Here is a 15,220-nt window from a genome sequence, read left to right as displayed (position 1 = left end):
AAGAACTGAAAAACAAAACAAACAACCCATGATAAAAACAGCAGTTCTAATCACTAAGAATGCAACCACAAAAAAAAAAAAAAAAAAAAAAAAGGAGGGGTGGGAATCAAGCTATTCATAGGACACAATCTTTGCTTTCTAGTCAAAGTTTTTTGAAGATTTTAACTTTCTCAGCTCAACCTTTCTATGTCAAAGTTAAAATCAATACTTAAGGGGAGCCTGGGTGGCTCAGTGGATTAAATGTCAGATTCTTGATTTTGATTCTCGATCTCAGTTTGTGGGTTTGAGCCCTGCGTCAGGCTCCACACCGACAGTGTGGACCCTGCTTAGGATTCTCTCTCTGACCCTCCCCGCCCTTTCTCTCTCACGTGTAAGCACGCTCTCTCACAAAATGAAGAAACTTAAAAAAAAAAAAAAAAAGCAGTTAAATCATTCTTGGGGCACCTGGGTGGCTCAGTAGGTTGAGCATCCGACTTCTGCTCAGGTCATGATCTCACACTTTGTGGGTTCAAGCCCCCCATCAAACTCTGTGCTGACAGCTTAGAGTCTGGAGCCTGCTTTGGATTCTGTGTCTCCCTCTCTCTCTGCCCCTCCCCTGCTCACAATCTGTCTCTCTCAAAAAATAAAATAAAACGTAAAAAGAAAAAAAACTAAACCAATGGTTAACCTTTTTGTGCCCTGGAATGCTTTGATGGTCTGGTGATACCTATAAATCCTTTCTGAGAATAGTATTATTGAAATTAAAATACACGGAACAATAAAGAAAACCGATTATATTGAAATACAGTATCAAAATATTTTTATTTCTTAAGTGTTTATTTTGAGAGCAAGCGGGGGAGGGACAGAATCCCAAGGAAAAGAGAGAGAATCTCAAACAGGCTCTGCACTGTTAGCAGAGGACGTGGGGCTCCATCTCACAAACCTTAAGATCATGACCTGAGCTGAAAGACTCGGACACTTAACCAAATGAGCCACCCAGGTGCCCCTATTAAAATATTTATATATATAATTCTATTCATAAAAAAAATCAGAGGACAAAAGTGCTATTAACATATACCAAAAGACAACGTTATCAGCAAAATTCACACAGCAAGAAACTGTACAGAACAATCAACCTGGTTAGCAACAAATAAAGTTGTAAGTAAAGAACCAAATTAAAACCTATTAGGGGCGCCTGAATGGCTCAGTAGGTTAAGCATCTGACTTCAGCTCAAGTCACAATCTCACAGTCTATGAGTTGGAGCTCTGCATCAGGCTCTGTGCTGACAGCCAAGAAACTGGAGCCTGCTTCAGATTCTGTGTCTCCCTGTCTGCCACTCCTCTGCTCACACACTCTCTCTCTCAAAAAATAAAAAAACAAAACCTATAGATTAGCAGGGCACCTGGGTAGCTCAGTCAGTTAATTGAACTGCTCTTGGTTTTGCTCAGGTCACGATCTCACAGTTGGTGAGTTCGAGCCCTGAGTTGAGCTCTGTGCTGACAGCTTGAAGACTGCTTTGGATTCTCTCTCCCTCTCTCTCTGCCTTCTCCCCTGCTTATGTGCATGCTATCTCAAAAAATAAATAATATTAAAAATAATAAACCTACAGATTAGGGACACCTGGGTGATTCACTCGATTGATCATTTGACTCGATTTGACTTTTTTTTTAATTTCTCTAAATATTTTTTTCAATGTTTATTTATTTGGGGGGAGAGGGGGGCAGTGAGGAAGGGAGACAGAATCCCAAGCAGGATCTGCACTGTCAGTACAGAGCCAGATGTGGGGCTCAAACCCACAAACTGCAAGATCATGACCTGAGCCGAAATCAAGAGTCAGCTGCCTAACCAACTGAGCCACCCAGGTGCCCCTTGATTTTGGCTCATGATCCCAGGGCCATGGGACTGAGCCTCAAGTCGGGCTCTGCTCTGAGCACAGAGCCTGCTTGGGATTCATTCTCTCTCTCCCTCCCCCTCCTACTCTGGCCCTCTCCCCACTCATGTTCTCTCTCTCTCTAAAATAAAATTTAAAAATTAAACATTAAAAAACCTATGGATTAGGGGCGCCTGGGTGGCACAGTCGGTTAAGCGTCCGACTTCAGCCAGGTCACGATCTCGCAGTCCGTGAGTTTGAGCCCCGCGTCGGGCTCTGGGCGGATGGCTCAGAGCCTGGAGCCTGTTTCCGATTCTGTGTCTCCCTCTCTCTCTGCCCCTCCCCCGTTCATGCTCTGTCTCTCTCTGTCCCAAAAATAAATAAACGTCGAAAAAAAAAATTAAAAAAAAAAAAAAAACCTATGGATTAAAAGACTTCAATTATTGGGGCGCCTGGGTGGCGCAGTCGGTTAAGCGTCCGACTTCAGCCAGGTCACGATCTCGCGGTCCATGAGTTCGAGCCCCGCGCCGGGCTCTGGGCTGATGGCTCAGAGCCTGGAGCCTGTTTCCGATTCTGTGTCTCCCTCTCTCTCTGCCCCTCCCCCGTTCATGCTGTCTCTCTCTGTCCCAAAAATAAATAAACGTTGAAAAAAAAAAAAAGAAAGACTTCAATTATCAAAATGTTCATTAATAAGTAAATAAACAGGGGTAGCTAGGTGGCTCAGTCGGTTAAGCATGAGACTCTTGATTTTGGCTCAGGTCATATTCCCACGGTTTGTAGGTTTGAGCCCCACGTCAGGGTCTGCACTGACAGTATGGAGACTACCTGTGATTCTATCTCCCTCTCTCTCTCTGCACCCCTCCCAACTCTCTCTCAAAATAAATAAACTTTAAAAAAATAAGTAAACAAACTGTGGTATCATGACTACGATGGTAGTGGTTGTTACAACAATGCCTACATTTCTCAAAATTCAACAAGCTCTACATTTAAAATAGGTACTGTAAATTAAGCCTCAATAAAAAAAAATTGTAGGGGGGGGCGGGTGCCTGGGTAGCTCAGTCAGTTAAGCGTCCGACTTCAGCTAAGGTCATGATCTCACAGTTCATGGGTTTGCGCCCCGTGTCAGGCTCTGTGCTGACAGCTCGGAGCCTGGATCCTGCTTCGGATTCTGTGTCTCCCTCTCTCTCTGCTCTTCCCCTGCTCGTGCTCTCTCTCTCTCTCAAGAATAAATAAAAATTTTTCATAAAAAAATTTCATAAAAATTTTTATGAAAAAAATTTCATAAAAATTTTTATGAAAAAAAATTTTAATAAAAAATTTTTTGTTTAATTTGAAAGAGAGGGAGAGAAAGAGAGCACGAGCAGAGGAGAGCAGCAGAGGAAGAGGGAGAATTCCTAGCAGGCTCCATGCTCAGTGTGGAGCAGGACACAAGGCTTGATCCCATGACCCTGGGATCATGAACCTGAGTCAAAATCAAGAGTCAGATGCTCAACCAATTGAGCCACCTAGGCACCCCCTCAATACAACTTTTTAAAGTTTATTTATTAGGGGCGCCTGGGTGGCGCAGTCGGTTAAGCGTCCAACTTCAGCCAGGTCACAATCTCGCGGTCCGTGAGTTCGAGCCCCGCGTCAGGCTCTGGCCTGATGGCTCAGAGCCTGGAGCCTGTTTCCGATTCTGTATCTCCCTCTCTCTCTGCCCCTCCCCTGTTCATGCTCTGTCTCTCTCTGTCCCAAAAATAAATAAACGTTGAAAAAAAAATTTTTTTAATAAATAAATAAATAAATAAATAAATAAAGTTTATTTATTAAAGTACTCTCTATGTCCAATGTGGGGCTTGAACTTATAAACCCTGAGATCAGGAGTCACGTGCTCCACCAACTGAACCAGCCAGGTGCTCCTTCCCCCCTTTTAAATTTTTTAAATAGAACTTTTAAAAATTACATATTGCCAATTATAATTTGTGTACCTTATATAGAAACTGAGTTTTGTTTTTTAATGTTTATTTATTTTTGACAGAGAGAGAGACAGAGCATGAGCAGGGGAGGGGCAGAGAAAGAGGGAGACACAGAATCGAAAGCAGGCTCCAGGCTCTGAGCTGACAGCACAGAGCCCGATGCGGGGCTTGAACTCACAGACCGCGAGATCGTGACCTGAGCTGAAGTTGGACGTTCAACCGACTGAGCCACCCAAGTGCCCCAGCAACTGAGTTTTTAAAAAAAGATTCTTAAAACAATTACAAACGTGAATACTGACTGGGTATTTGAAATAGGAGGGGCGCCTGGGTGGCTCGGTCGGTTAAATGTCTGACTTCAGCTCAGGTCATGATCTCGCGGTCTGTGAGTTCGAGCCCCACGTCGGGCTCTGTGCTGACAGCTCAGAGCCTGGAGCTGTTTCAGATGCCGTGTCTCCCTCTCTCTCTGACCCTCCCCTGTTCATGTTCTGTCTCTCTGCGTCTCAAAAATAAATAAACGTTAAAAAAATTAAAAAAAAAAAATAAAGGAATACAGATCTTCAAACATTCCTTATCTTCTAGACATAAATACCAAAATATTTATGGATAAAGTAAGATGTCTGGAATCTACTTCAAAATAATACAAACTCCACCATTCCCTTGTGCCAAAGAATAAGGGTCTTAACTCATTAAGGAACCCCTTGGATGGGGACCAAGAGTATCAAGAGGGAGGAGAAAAATAAAGCTGAGTGCAGCCACCATGGACAACAGTATGAAGGTTCCTCGAAACATTAAAAACAGAATTACCATATGATCCAGCAATTCCACTTCTGGGTATTTATCCAGAGAAAATGAAAACACTAATTTGAAAAGATATGTGCATCCCCATGTTCACTGCAGCATAATTTACAACAGCCAACACATGGAAACAACCTAAGTTTCCATGGACTAAAGAACAGATACGGAAGAGGTAGTGCATACATACACGATAGAGTACTATACAGCCATAAAAAGAGGGAAATCTTGCTATTTGAAACAATGTGGATAGATCTTGAGGGCATTATACTAAATGAACTAAGTCAGAGAAAGAGAAATAACGTGATCTCATTTATATGTAGAATCTCAAAAACAACAATAAAAACCACAAACTCATAGATACAGAGAACAGATTAGTGGTGGGGGGAATGAGCAGAAGGGTGAATTGAAAGGGGATCAAAAGGTACAAACTTGTAGTTAGAAAATAGTCGTGGGGCTGTATTAAGACTCTGTTAAGCACGAAACTCTTGATTTCGGTTCAGGTCATCATCTCACAGTTATTGAGTTCGAACCCCGCGCCAGGCTCTGCGCTGACCATGCAGAGCATACTTAGGATTCTCTGTCTCACTCTCTCTCTCCCCCCTGAAATAATTAAACACTTTAAGAAGTAAAATAAAATCTTCAAAATAAAGAGTCCTCATCAGAAGAAAAAAATTTTGTAATTATGTATAGTGACAGGGGTTAACTAGACTTATATGGTGGCCATACTGAAGTATATACAAGTACCAAGTCATTATTTACATAACATAATTAGTTTCAAATATACATCAATTATAATTCAATTTTTAAAAAAATGCTAAAGTCCATAAGGTTTGGAGGAAGGTAGGGCCAAGGCAAATTTTGCTGAGATACCACACAAAGTGAGTAACAACAAAATAAATAAATGAAGCACTGATAATTCCTAATATTATTCCCAACAAGCTCCTTTCTCACTATCCCCTCTTCTATGTGACCTAACATATAATAAAGCCCAGACTGATCCAGTGATTAACTTCATCTCACAAAGTCAGTGGTAGAACTAGAACCAAAACTAAAATTTTTAAGAGTGGGATAGTTCTAAATGGGTTTTAACCAGAGAGGCATGTAAATTTACTCATCCACAAGTTGTCTCCTATGAGAGAAAAAAATTGAGGGCAAAAACATTCAAGTCATTTCCAGTCCTACCTTCCTTTGGTTTCCTTGTCCCTCATCCCCAAATGTTGGTTTTCCAAAGAAATGTGTCTAGAGGTGGCATCTGGATATGTGCTACACTGAGAATATAACTGGGCAAATAAGTAAATATACTGAGAGGATTGGAGATAGGTTTCTGTCTAAGAAAAAATTTACGGAGTGCCTGGGTGGCTCAGTGGGTTAACCATCCGACTTCGGCTCAGGTCATGATCTTGCAGTTTGTGAATTCGACCCCCATGTTGGGCTCTGTGCTGACAGTTCGGAGCCTGCTTTGGATTCTGTGTCTCCCTCTCTCTCTGCCCTTCCCCCGCTCATGCTCTGTCTCTCTCAAAAATAAATAAACATTGTTTAAAAATTTACAAACTTGGAAATGGGAGGTTAGAAAGAATCCTTGTGTACTGGAGCACGTGAATATTTTTAACAATGTGACCTTGAGATACAGATATGGTATACACATGAAAATGTGTGTATACACACACACACACACACACACACACAGAGGTATATACACACAACACACATCTTAGCTTTGTAGCCAAGGGTAAACTGAGCATCCAGATCTTGGTTTCTAAATACCATCCTACACTAAAAAAAACCCAGGACTTCTTGAGGAAATGGTTGACTACAGGACTGGGGCAAGGAAAGTACATGGTAAGTCTTTGTTGTACCTACAATAAATGCTCAAAAGAGTAATGGGGAGATATCAAAAGGACACAGTAGCCTGTTTGAAGGAGCTTGCACTGGCCAAATCTAGAACAATTTGGGTATCAAATCAACCCTGGACTAAAATTCAACTGAAAAAAAAAAAAAGAAAGAAAGAAAAGAAATCATGAGTATTATATACACATGTAAAGTTTGTGTCTACAGAAGACTAAATATAGAAGCAATCACAGCAGTATATAATAAAGGCAAGAATTATCATTAGATACTAAGGCTAGTGGCTATAGGCTTGATAATGGAAGAAAGCCTATCTGCATAATAGTGCAATATCTCCCCATAAAATGCTAATCAAATACAAAGGGGGAAATAGTAAAAACATTAACTTGACTAGGTGAGCAAAGTTAAACTATCACCAGTGGTGGGATGGATCCATATCGTCTGTCTCCTTATAGGTTACTGTGAGAAGGGCACAGAATCATTTGTGGTATTCTTGCCAAAAATGCATGACATGATCCGGTCAGGAGGATATACTGGCTAGACTCAGGCGGAGGGTCATTCTGCAGAATGAAAGATCCATGCTATGTAAGACTACCAGGCACATGAAAACTAGGGTAAGACTGGGGTCCATAGGTGGCTTAGTCAGATAAGCATCTGACTTCTGCTCAGGTCATGATTTCAGTCGGCATGGGGCTCTGATCCTCTGTCCCCCTCTCTGCCCCTCCCCTGCTCATGCTTGGTCTCAAAAATAAACAAACATTAAAAAAAAAAAAAGAGAGAGAGAGAAGTTAATGGAGTAAATGTATCAAAATGCTAACAATTGGGGAATTTGGGTGAAAGGGGTGTGGGAATTCCTTGCACCATTCATGAACTATTTCAAAATAAATTATATATGGAAAAAAATAACACTGGTAGGAAAGAATTGGATCTAAGTGTGGACAGGCCTTCATTCTGATGTATCAAATGCCATCTTTTCAAAGAGGCCTTACTTACTCCCCCCACCAACATGGCTTTCCATCCCCTCCTTTGCTTTAGTTTTCTTCGTAAGGCAGGACAAGCCACGATTGACGGTTGTTGGGGCTGAATGAGGAGTACGTGGGATTCATTTACTATTTTTCTATTTTTGTATATGTTCAAATTTCTCCAAAGTATAACTTTTACACATATATTAGTAATGTATATGCATCTTTATTAATGCATTAAAGTACCTAGCAGCAGGTCTAATTGCTACTTTAGTTTCCAAATCGTGATAAGCATAAATGATTCACACAGAAATGGGGAAGTGAAAAGGAACCTGTGCAACAAATGTAAGGTGAAATATGAAAACACTTGATTTGTGTTGGTGAAACCACAGGTACTGTTCATACTACCATGTTGATAATACCATGATACTATTTTCTTGAAGAAAGTGATAAGCAATGTAAGTATTTCCCATTTGAACGTTCCCACAAATATTCCTTAACTCTAAGAACCGGAGCAATTCTTTATATAATAAAAAATCTTTTTTTTTTTTTTTTAATGTTTATTTTTGAGAGAGAGAGAGCGAGCAAGCACAAGCCGGGGTGGGGCAGAAACACAGAGGGAGACACAGAATCTGAAACAGACTCCAGGCTCTGAGTTGTCAACACAGAACCTGAAGTGGGGCTCGAACTGATGGAGCATAAGATCATGACCTGAGCTGAAGTCAGATGCTTAACTGATTGAGCCACCCAGGCGCCCCTATAATAAAAATCTTTAACTGTGCTAAATTTCAATTCATCTCTATACTCAAGATGAACTCCTTAAACACAAAAATTCACTAAATTTAAGTCAGGATAGAGATATTCCTTTGTGGTTTTTTTTTAGATGTTTACCATTTTCAATTTACCAGACACAGACATAATGCAGGGGGGAAAAACCTGAATATTATAATACTCTAGAATTATACCGAGATCATTTTTTTATGGCAAAGCATATTTCCACACACTGAAAACCAATTAGATAGTACACAAAAATTATATGGTTTCTAATAAAATACTTAAACATTCTAACTGGTTTCCACAACAGGGTATGCTATTTTCACTCACAATATGAGTAGCTCTAAGGCAAATAATAGTAAGTAAAAATAAAGTAAGTAGGGAAGGTTAGAAATTTAACTACAGAAAAATACTACTTTGTTTTGTCTCCTTGTTCAGCAGACTAATATATATGTTGGTTTCAAGGGCTTGCACATTTATTTCAAATCATCCAATAAGGAAATTCAGGAGCCCAATTTTAATAAATATATACACTGAAGGAATTTGCAGACTACAATGCTTACTCTAAATGCTGTGGACTAATTAACTACAGCTCAAACACTAGATTTTTTAAAGTAACAGAGAAATACACCGTCTCCAATTGGATATACTAGTTTTCAAGAACTACTGCAAACATTTTTTTAAATTTTAGCAAAATTTCAAAGGAGAAGGTGAGACTTAGAAGACCATTTGGAAAAACTTTCACATTACCACTATCCTTATAACTTGTATATAAATTTTCCCAAAGCATGAGTGCTCACAGGATTAAAAGTGTCTCATAAATCAAGCCTGAATTCGCTTCGTGAGCATACCAAACAATACAATGCCTGAGCAATCACCAGTCTACAAGAAAGGTAGTTGGAAAAAGGTGCCCTCTACACAAGTCAAACACCACCATTCTTCCGGGCACTGAGCCCTGTTTTCCTCTAATCTGCCAGAGACATTCTACTCAGGAAGTAAAAAAACAACATTTCAAGCATTCTATGTGATTTTTTAATGCTATTTCTCAAGATAACTGAATTTTTTTTTTATTTTTAAAACGTACAAAAGCTCATCATGAAAACAGATTATCAAAATTGTAACATTCAAAATCAGAGATGTTTCTACATAGAAACTGGCTAGGCTCTAAAAAAGAAACGACGTAGCAATGATGTAAGGCTAGGGTGAGTCAAATCTGTTTTAAGTCTAAAAATATATCTAGTTATAGAATACTAAAGAAATGGAAACTCTTCCACTATATTTTTATTGTGTCCCAAAAGTAAAGATATCCAGATACATGTAACACATAACATACATTCCAGAGATTTAAGCTCAGAAAACCACTGAAAGAAGACCTTTGAAATTAGCAAAACCAAAATACATTTTTAAATAGGTCTCATTCTTTGACAAATTTTTTACATAAGCTGCTACCCTGCTCTATATCTGCACAATCTTTAACGTATTCTCAGTAACTGGACAGGGGAAGAACCTGAATATGCAATTTACTTATTATCTACAAATAAGATATAAAGAATTTTAGATTCTTTAAAGGGCTCTATTCGTTTGTTCATTCTAATTCAGGGAATCATCTTTGCATACACCTCTCTTACAACTAAAAGACAGCAACCAATTGTTGTGTAACTCCTCCCTTCCCCCCTTCCACCCAGCTAACATACAAAGGAAAGGACTTTCTCTATTGTGCAAATTCAGTCCCTGCAATAGATCTTTGTTAACTAAAACCTGATTCAGAAATAGTCCTCATTTAATTTTTTTCAACCAGCATATTAAAAGCTGTAAAGATAATGAACACAACAAATGTGTTCTTATTGCAAGAGTTAGGTAAAGCCAAATTTTGAAAATGCCCTGATTACACTTTAAAGATTTGGTCATTCTTTAGTATGGAAGAAAAAAAGCCAGATCAGCATCCTTCTCTCAATCTATTTTTCACCAAAAACACTGATCAAAATGTAAATAATAAAAAAAAATTTTGGTTCTGACCCTTCCCCACCCCCCCCCCACACACACACACACAAGTACCTCTAAACTGCCAGCTCCCTAAACTAACTGGCTTAATCTTAAAAAAAAAAAAAAAAAAAAAAAAAAAAAAATTACTACAAAAGCCTAATCAGTGTTACAAGAATAATCATTTTGAAAACGTTTTATATAATGTATTCCCAGTATACACCTCTTAATCCTGTAAAACACTTATCAGTTAATGTAATTAGCTAGGGAAAGGGAAAAAGCTGGTAAAAGGCATTGTAGGGTTTCTCGCATTTTGATTTCTAGAAAACACCAGAAGTGAGTATCCTTAAATTTCCTTGCAGAGCTGTCATTCTGGTACAACTACCTTTTTATCCCTTTTACTTAAATTACTCAAATTTCATTTTCCTCCCGGTAGCAATCACACATTTTACAAAACATTTTTTACAACAGGGATAAAACGCTTTGAATTCCTCCAAACAGGGTCCATTTAGCTCCACAGCTGGAGAAGCAAAAACATTTCTTGTACATGTTTAAGAATAAACAAGAAACCAAAAATGGAGATTACCTGTCAGTAGGAAGTGGGAGAATGGGAACTGGGAATCCCGAGGTCAGGGGTGAAGGGGAAATTTTTCTCTATAAATCTTTTAGTCTTTAAACCCATAAGAATGCAATGCCTATTTAAAGAAGAACGTTTGTTTAAAGTTTTTAAATATCGCTTTTAAAATAATGGAGTTTGGTGGACACACGGTCTGCTTAGTTTTAAAATAATCTGCTTTTATCAGCAGCATCTGCTTTTGCTCTGCAATAGGTGAGATACTCCTTTAAACGCAGTCGCGAGCACTGTGCCGGCTAAGCCCTCTTTAATACAGTAACGTTCCTCCAGACCTCGGCTTTCGAAGGCAGCTCGCATCCTCCGCCCCCTCCTCCCTCGGTGCATTCTGAGATCTGCTCGGCTGATTCCCACATAAAGTGGGTCCTGGCCGCCATTTTAGAAAGTCATTCACACGAGCCGGACCGCAGCACCAACCACTTAAAAACCTCCCCAAACTCCCCTGGACGATTTCCTCTTTCCTTTCCCTAACCCCTCATCTTGAGAGGAGTCAAACTCCCTGCAATAGGCATGCAATGTCTCTGGAATGTGCATAACGCGAAATGACACGTCTGGCCACAGAACACTGAGGAGCAAAGCGAATGCTGCAATGCACGTGTTTGCACGTCGGTACAGACGAATTTCCCAGGCAGAGACCCACAGACAAAGTCCACCGGGGGTTAAAAGTGACCACATCTAAGTGGTTCTTCCACCCCAATAATCTGCACCTCCAAGATTTTCCCACTAAAGCAGTGAAGATACTGGGGCTGTGGGTGGGGGTAATGGGTGGAGCAGCGCCAGGGAGAGAAAGTTCCCATCTGCCTCCCAACTGAGCCCAAGGTCTCGATCCCCTTTATCACAATGGACAGAGGTGAGTTTTTGCTCCCTGCCTCGCCCTGCCTGGTTTCTCAGCACAACGTAGTAAACACCCGGAGAGTCCCTGGAAGCGCGCCTCCCCCAGCCCTGCCTAGGACAGCGCTAGCAGGTTATGAATGGCCTCACTATTGCCGGCTCCTTTTCACACGCGGACACGCGCAGACGCGCGCTCCAGCGGTGAAGATTTAATACCCCAGTAACAGCAACCACCAACAGAATCAATGATCCTCCATTTAAAAGACAGAGTGGAGCGCTGCTGCCTCTGCTTCCATTTCCTTATCCAAGCAGCTCCAGAGCAAGCGACGCAATCTATTTTTCCCATGGTGACTCACTAATAAGGGCGCTCCGTAATTTCCTTCACTCACTAGATAGTAAGGGGAATTAAGAGGAAACCAAACCTAAAATCTTTGAGGATTTTGAATATCGGAAAATACAGTAATTTTCAAAGGCAATCACAGATTTGCTACAGTCCTTCTCATTTTGCACCAAGCCTAAGTAAACCGTCACTTCCAGCATTTGATGCCGAGGACTGTATCCGTTACGGTACACGTATGTTTCACAAAGAAAGCAAGCGCCTGAATACTACTGTAGAGGAAAGATGGACCAAAAACAACACAGATTCCTATATTTCACACACAAAACACATTCTGGGAAGTTTAAAAAAGCAGCTACGTGTTCTAATCTTAAAAGACTTGCTTTTTCCTAACCACCGAGTAAAGAACTCTGGGTGGGAGGGAATCTCTTTTTACAGGCGGCCCCTACGCGCTAACCCGGCGCGGCCCCGGAGGCAGAGAGCCTGAGGCTTTCGGGCTCCGACGCGAGCTGGGTACCGTCCTATCTGAGGTGGGCCTTCCCCGGCAAGCCCTCGGTCCCCACCATCCTCCTCGCCCAGGGACCCCAGACGGCTGAAAGCGGCCAGGAAGGCGAAGGAGCCAAAACAGGCGCACCAACTTATTTTCAGACACCATCCTCTCTAGCCAACCCCGCAAAAAGAAAAAAAAAAGGGGGGGGGGGACCAAAACACAGAAAAGAAAAAAATTTGCGCTTGCTATTTCCCTTTAGTTTCTAGATCTGTAAGTCCTTGGTAAGAGGTGCCTGGAACCTCGTAGTGTCTCCCCAATTCTGAGATGCACCTACACCACCTACCAAGACTTCTGCCTGGGTCAAACCTCTCCCCTCACACAAACCCCTCTGTAGGTCAGACATTTCCGTCAGTCCGCAAGGCGAGGAGCGGGAGCTGCTGCGGGACTCCGGCGGTGGCCGCGCCGGGGTGGGGGTCCCTAGTAGGCAGGGGTCCGGGGCGGCGGCGCGCAAGGATGCGACCCCACCGCCGCCCGGCCTGAGCGCGGGCACCCTCCCGGCGCCGGCTCCGGGGAGGCCGGGCGACAGCCTCCTCCTGGCTAGGTAAGGAGAGGGCGGCAATGGGGCCGCGCCGCCGAGGCCGAGGCCCAACGCCGCGACGCGGGCCGAGCGGCGACCAGACAGCCGCGCGCTCCTCGCACCCGTCCGTGGGTCTGGCCCGGGTCCGACCCTCAGCAGTTTCGCGCACGGGGAGGGGCCGGCAACGGGCCGGACGGACAAGCAGCGCCTGAGGAGAAAGCGCGGCCCCGGGCCGCGTGTCACTCACCGTTTGAAATGCTCGATGATCTTCTCCTCCCGCACATTCTCCGGTAAGTTGCCCACCCAGAGGTGCCTGGTTTCCCGGACCATGCTGGGCGGTGTGCCGGCGACCGCTGGTGCGGGTTCTCCCTCGCCGGCTTCGTACGAGCCCGTCAGCGCCGGGAGGCGGGCGCCGGGGCGGCGGCGGCGGCGGCTGCGGCGGTGGCGTCGGCAGCGGCGGCGGCTCCTCCGGCTCCCCCCCGTGCAGAGACCATCCCTCTCCCCCAGGTTCTGACTCTCGGGCCTCGCAGCTCCGCTCTGCCGCCACCACACACCCGAAGCCGACCCTCGCGCTCCGGCGGCGCATGCGCCCGGGCGGCGGCGGGCGGGGGAGCTGGGAGGAGGGGCGAGCGGGACCCGGGCGGCAGCGACTACGACGAAGCTGGCGCTGTGGCAGCCGGACGCTTCCCACCGGCGCGCGCGGCCCGCCTCCCTCGCCGCGGGCGCGCGCGCGTCCGCCCTCCCGCCGAGGCCGAGGCGCCGAGTTCCTCCCAGCCGGCGCGCAGGCGCGCGGGGGAGGGAGGGACACGGGGTCGGGAAGGAACGCTCGCGCGCCGGGTCCCGGTGCGCAGGCGCGCAGTCGCGCGAGGAGCCGGCCGCGGGGCGGGCGCTCAGTCAGGCTTGGGGCTCTGCGCGTGCGGGGGCAGAGACGGCCTCCAGCCCCTCGAGCAGGGGTTCCAGGCGCCGGTCTGGAGGAAGAAGAGAGAGAAAGGGGGTTGGTTTTGATAGGGCTGCGTGTCAAAGCGGCTGCCAGTGCCCCTCCTAGGAGAAGCCAAGACTTCTTCCCCTGCTCACCCTTCGGCCAGGAGCTGGCGGTTTCCGGGCAGTTGGATCCCCGCCTGCTTGGGAAAGTGTCAGAACAGGGCCGCCCTTCTCTCTGCCCAGCGAAGCAGTGACAGCTTCAAAAACCCATTCCTCTCAAGAATCATTAGCTTGTAACGTTAAGCAACTTTATTTTATATAAGATTGCGAAACCTTTTGCAAGCTATCCTAGCTGATCGTTACAGGATACCAGGAATGGAACTGAAATGAGAAGGCTACGTATCTAATATCGTATAAAGGATTCATATAGAGATTTACTGTAATTTTTTTTTTAACGTTTATTTTATTTTTGGGACAGAGAGAGACAAAGCATGAACGGGGGAGGGGCAGAGAGAGAGGGAGACACAGAATCGGAAACAGGCTCCAGGCTCTGAGCCATCAGCCCAGAGCCCGACGCGGGGCTCGAACTCACGGACCGCGAGATCGTGACCTGGCTGAAGTCGGACGCTTAACCGACTGCGCCACCCAGGCGCCCCGAGATTTACTGTAATTTAACATTTAAGCATAGAAATGGATCAGACCTCTGGCCTTTCCAGGCCTAAAGGCCTTTAAAGACCACAGTAGAACTTTTATATCAAGATCAGTTTGCAACCCTGGAGAAAACCCACAAAATTAAGGCAATTGTACTGAGTCCAGAAAAATGGAATTAAGTTTTCTTTTCCATTTTTTATCTACAAAAATAACGTATCAAAGGCGTGGAGCTTCAAGTTCATACCAGATTGTAAATATTTGGTCTCATTCACTGTCTCCTTAAATAGGAGCCAACTTACCACCAAACTATGCTGTTTTGAATTGAAAAATATGGTCACCATAATCAATGGCACTAATACCCGGATCACCTGTGCATAATTAGTTTCTTTCGTTCCCACAGACCGTAATGCTCCCAAGTAGTTTTGTTGTTGTTTGCCACATAGTCTAACGTAAGTTTCTTAATGATTGTCAGACTTAGAGTCACATCAACTGTCTTGTATTTGGTTTAATAATGGTCTATACTAAATAAATAACCTTGATCTCAGCAGGTATGATGAATTGAGATAATCTCTCCTCTTTTTAGGATGTTCAAAAGTCTAAGCAAGCCCCCACTTTAAACAG

General features: G+C 43.8%; 1 protein-coding gene across 4 annotated transcripts in view; it reads right to left on the bottom strand.

Annotated features, from left to right (window-relative positions):
- SPEN (spen family transcriptional repressor) overlaps positions 1-15,220 on the bottom strand; it is a 102,801-nt gene that overhangs the window by 79,097 nt on the left and 8,484 nt on the right. For all 4 annotated transcript variants that reach the window (XM_045475772.1, XM_045475775.1, XM_045475773.1 and 1 more), the window contains one exon: positions 13,275-13,995. In XM_045475772.1, coding sequence (XP_045331728.1) covers positions 13,275-13,357 — 83 coding nt within the window. In that variant the 5' untranslated portion in view covers positions 13,358-13,995. The remainder of the gene's footprint in view (positions 1-13,274; positions 13,996-15,220) is intronic.

Source organism: Leopardus geoffroyi, chromosome C1 (assembly GCF_018350155.1).
Source record: "Leopardus geoffroyi isolate Oge1 chromosome C1, O.geoffroyi_Oge1_pat1.0, whole genome shotgun sequence".
NCBI lineage: Eukaryota > Metazoa > Chordata > Mammalia > Carnivora > Felidae > Leopardus > Leopardus geoffroyi.
This window is presented reverse-complemented; position numbering and strand designations above follow the sequence as displayed.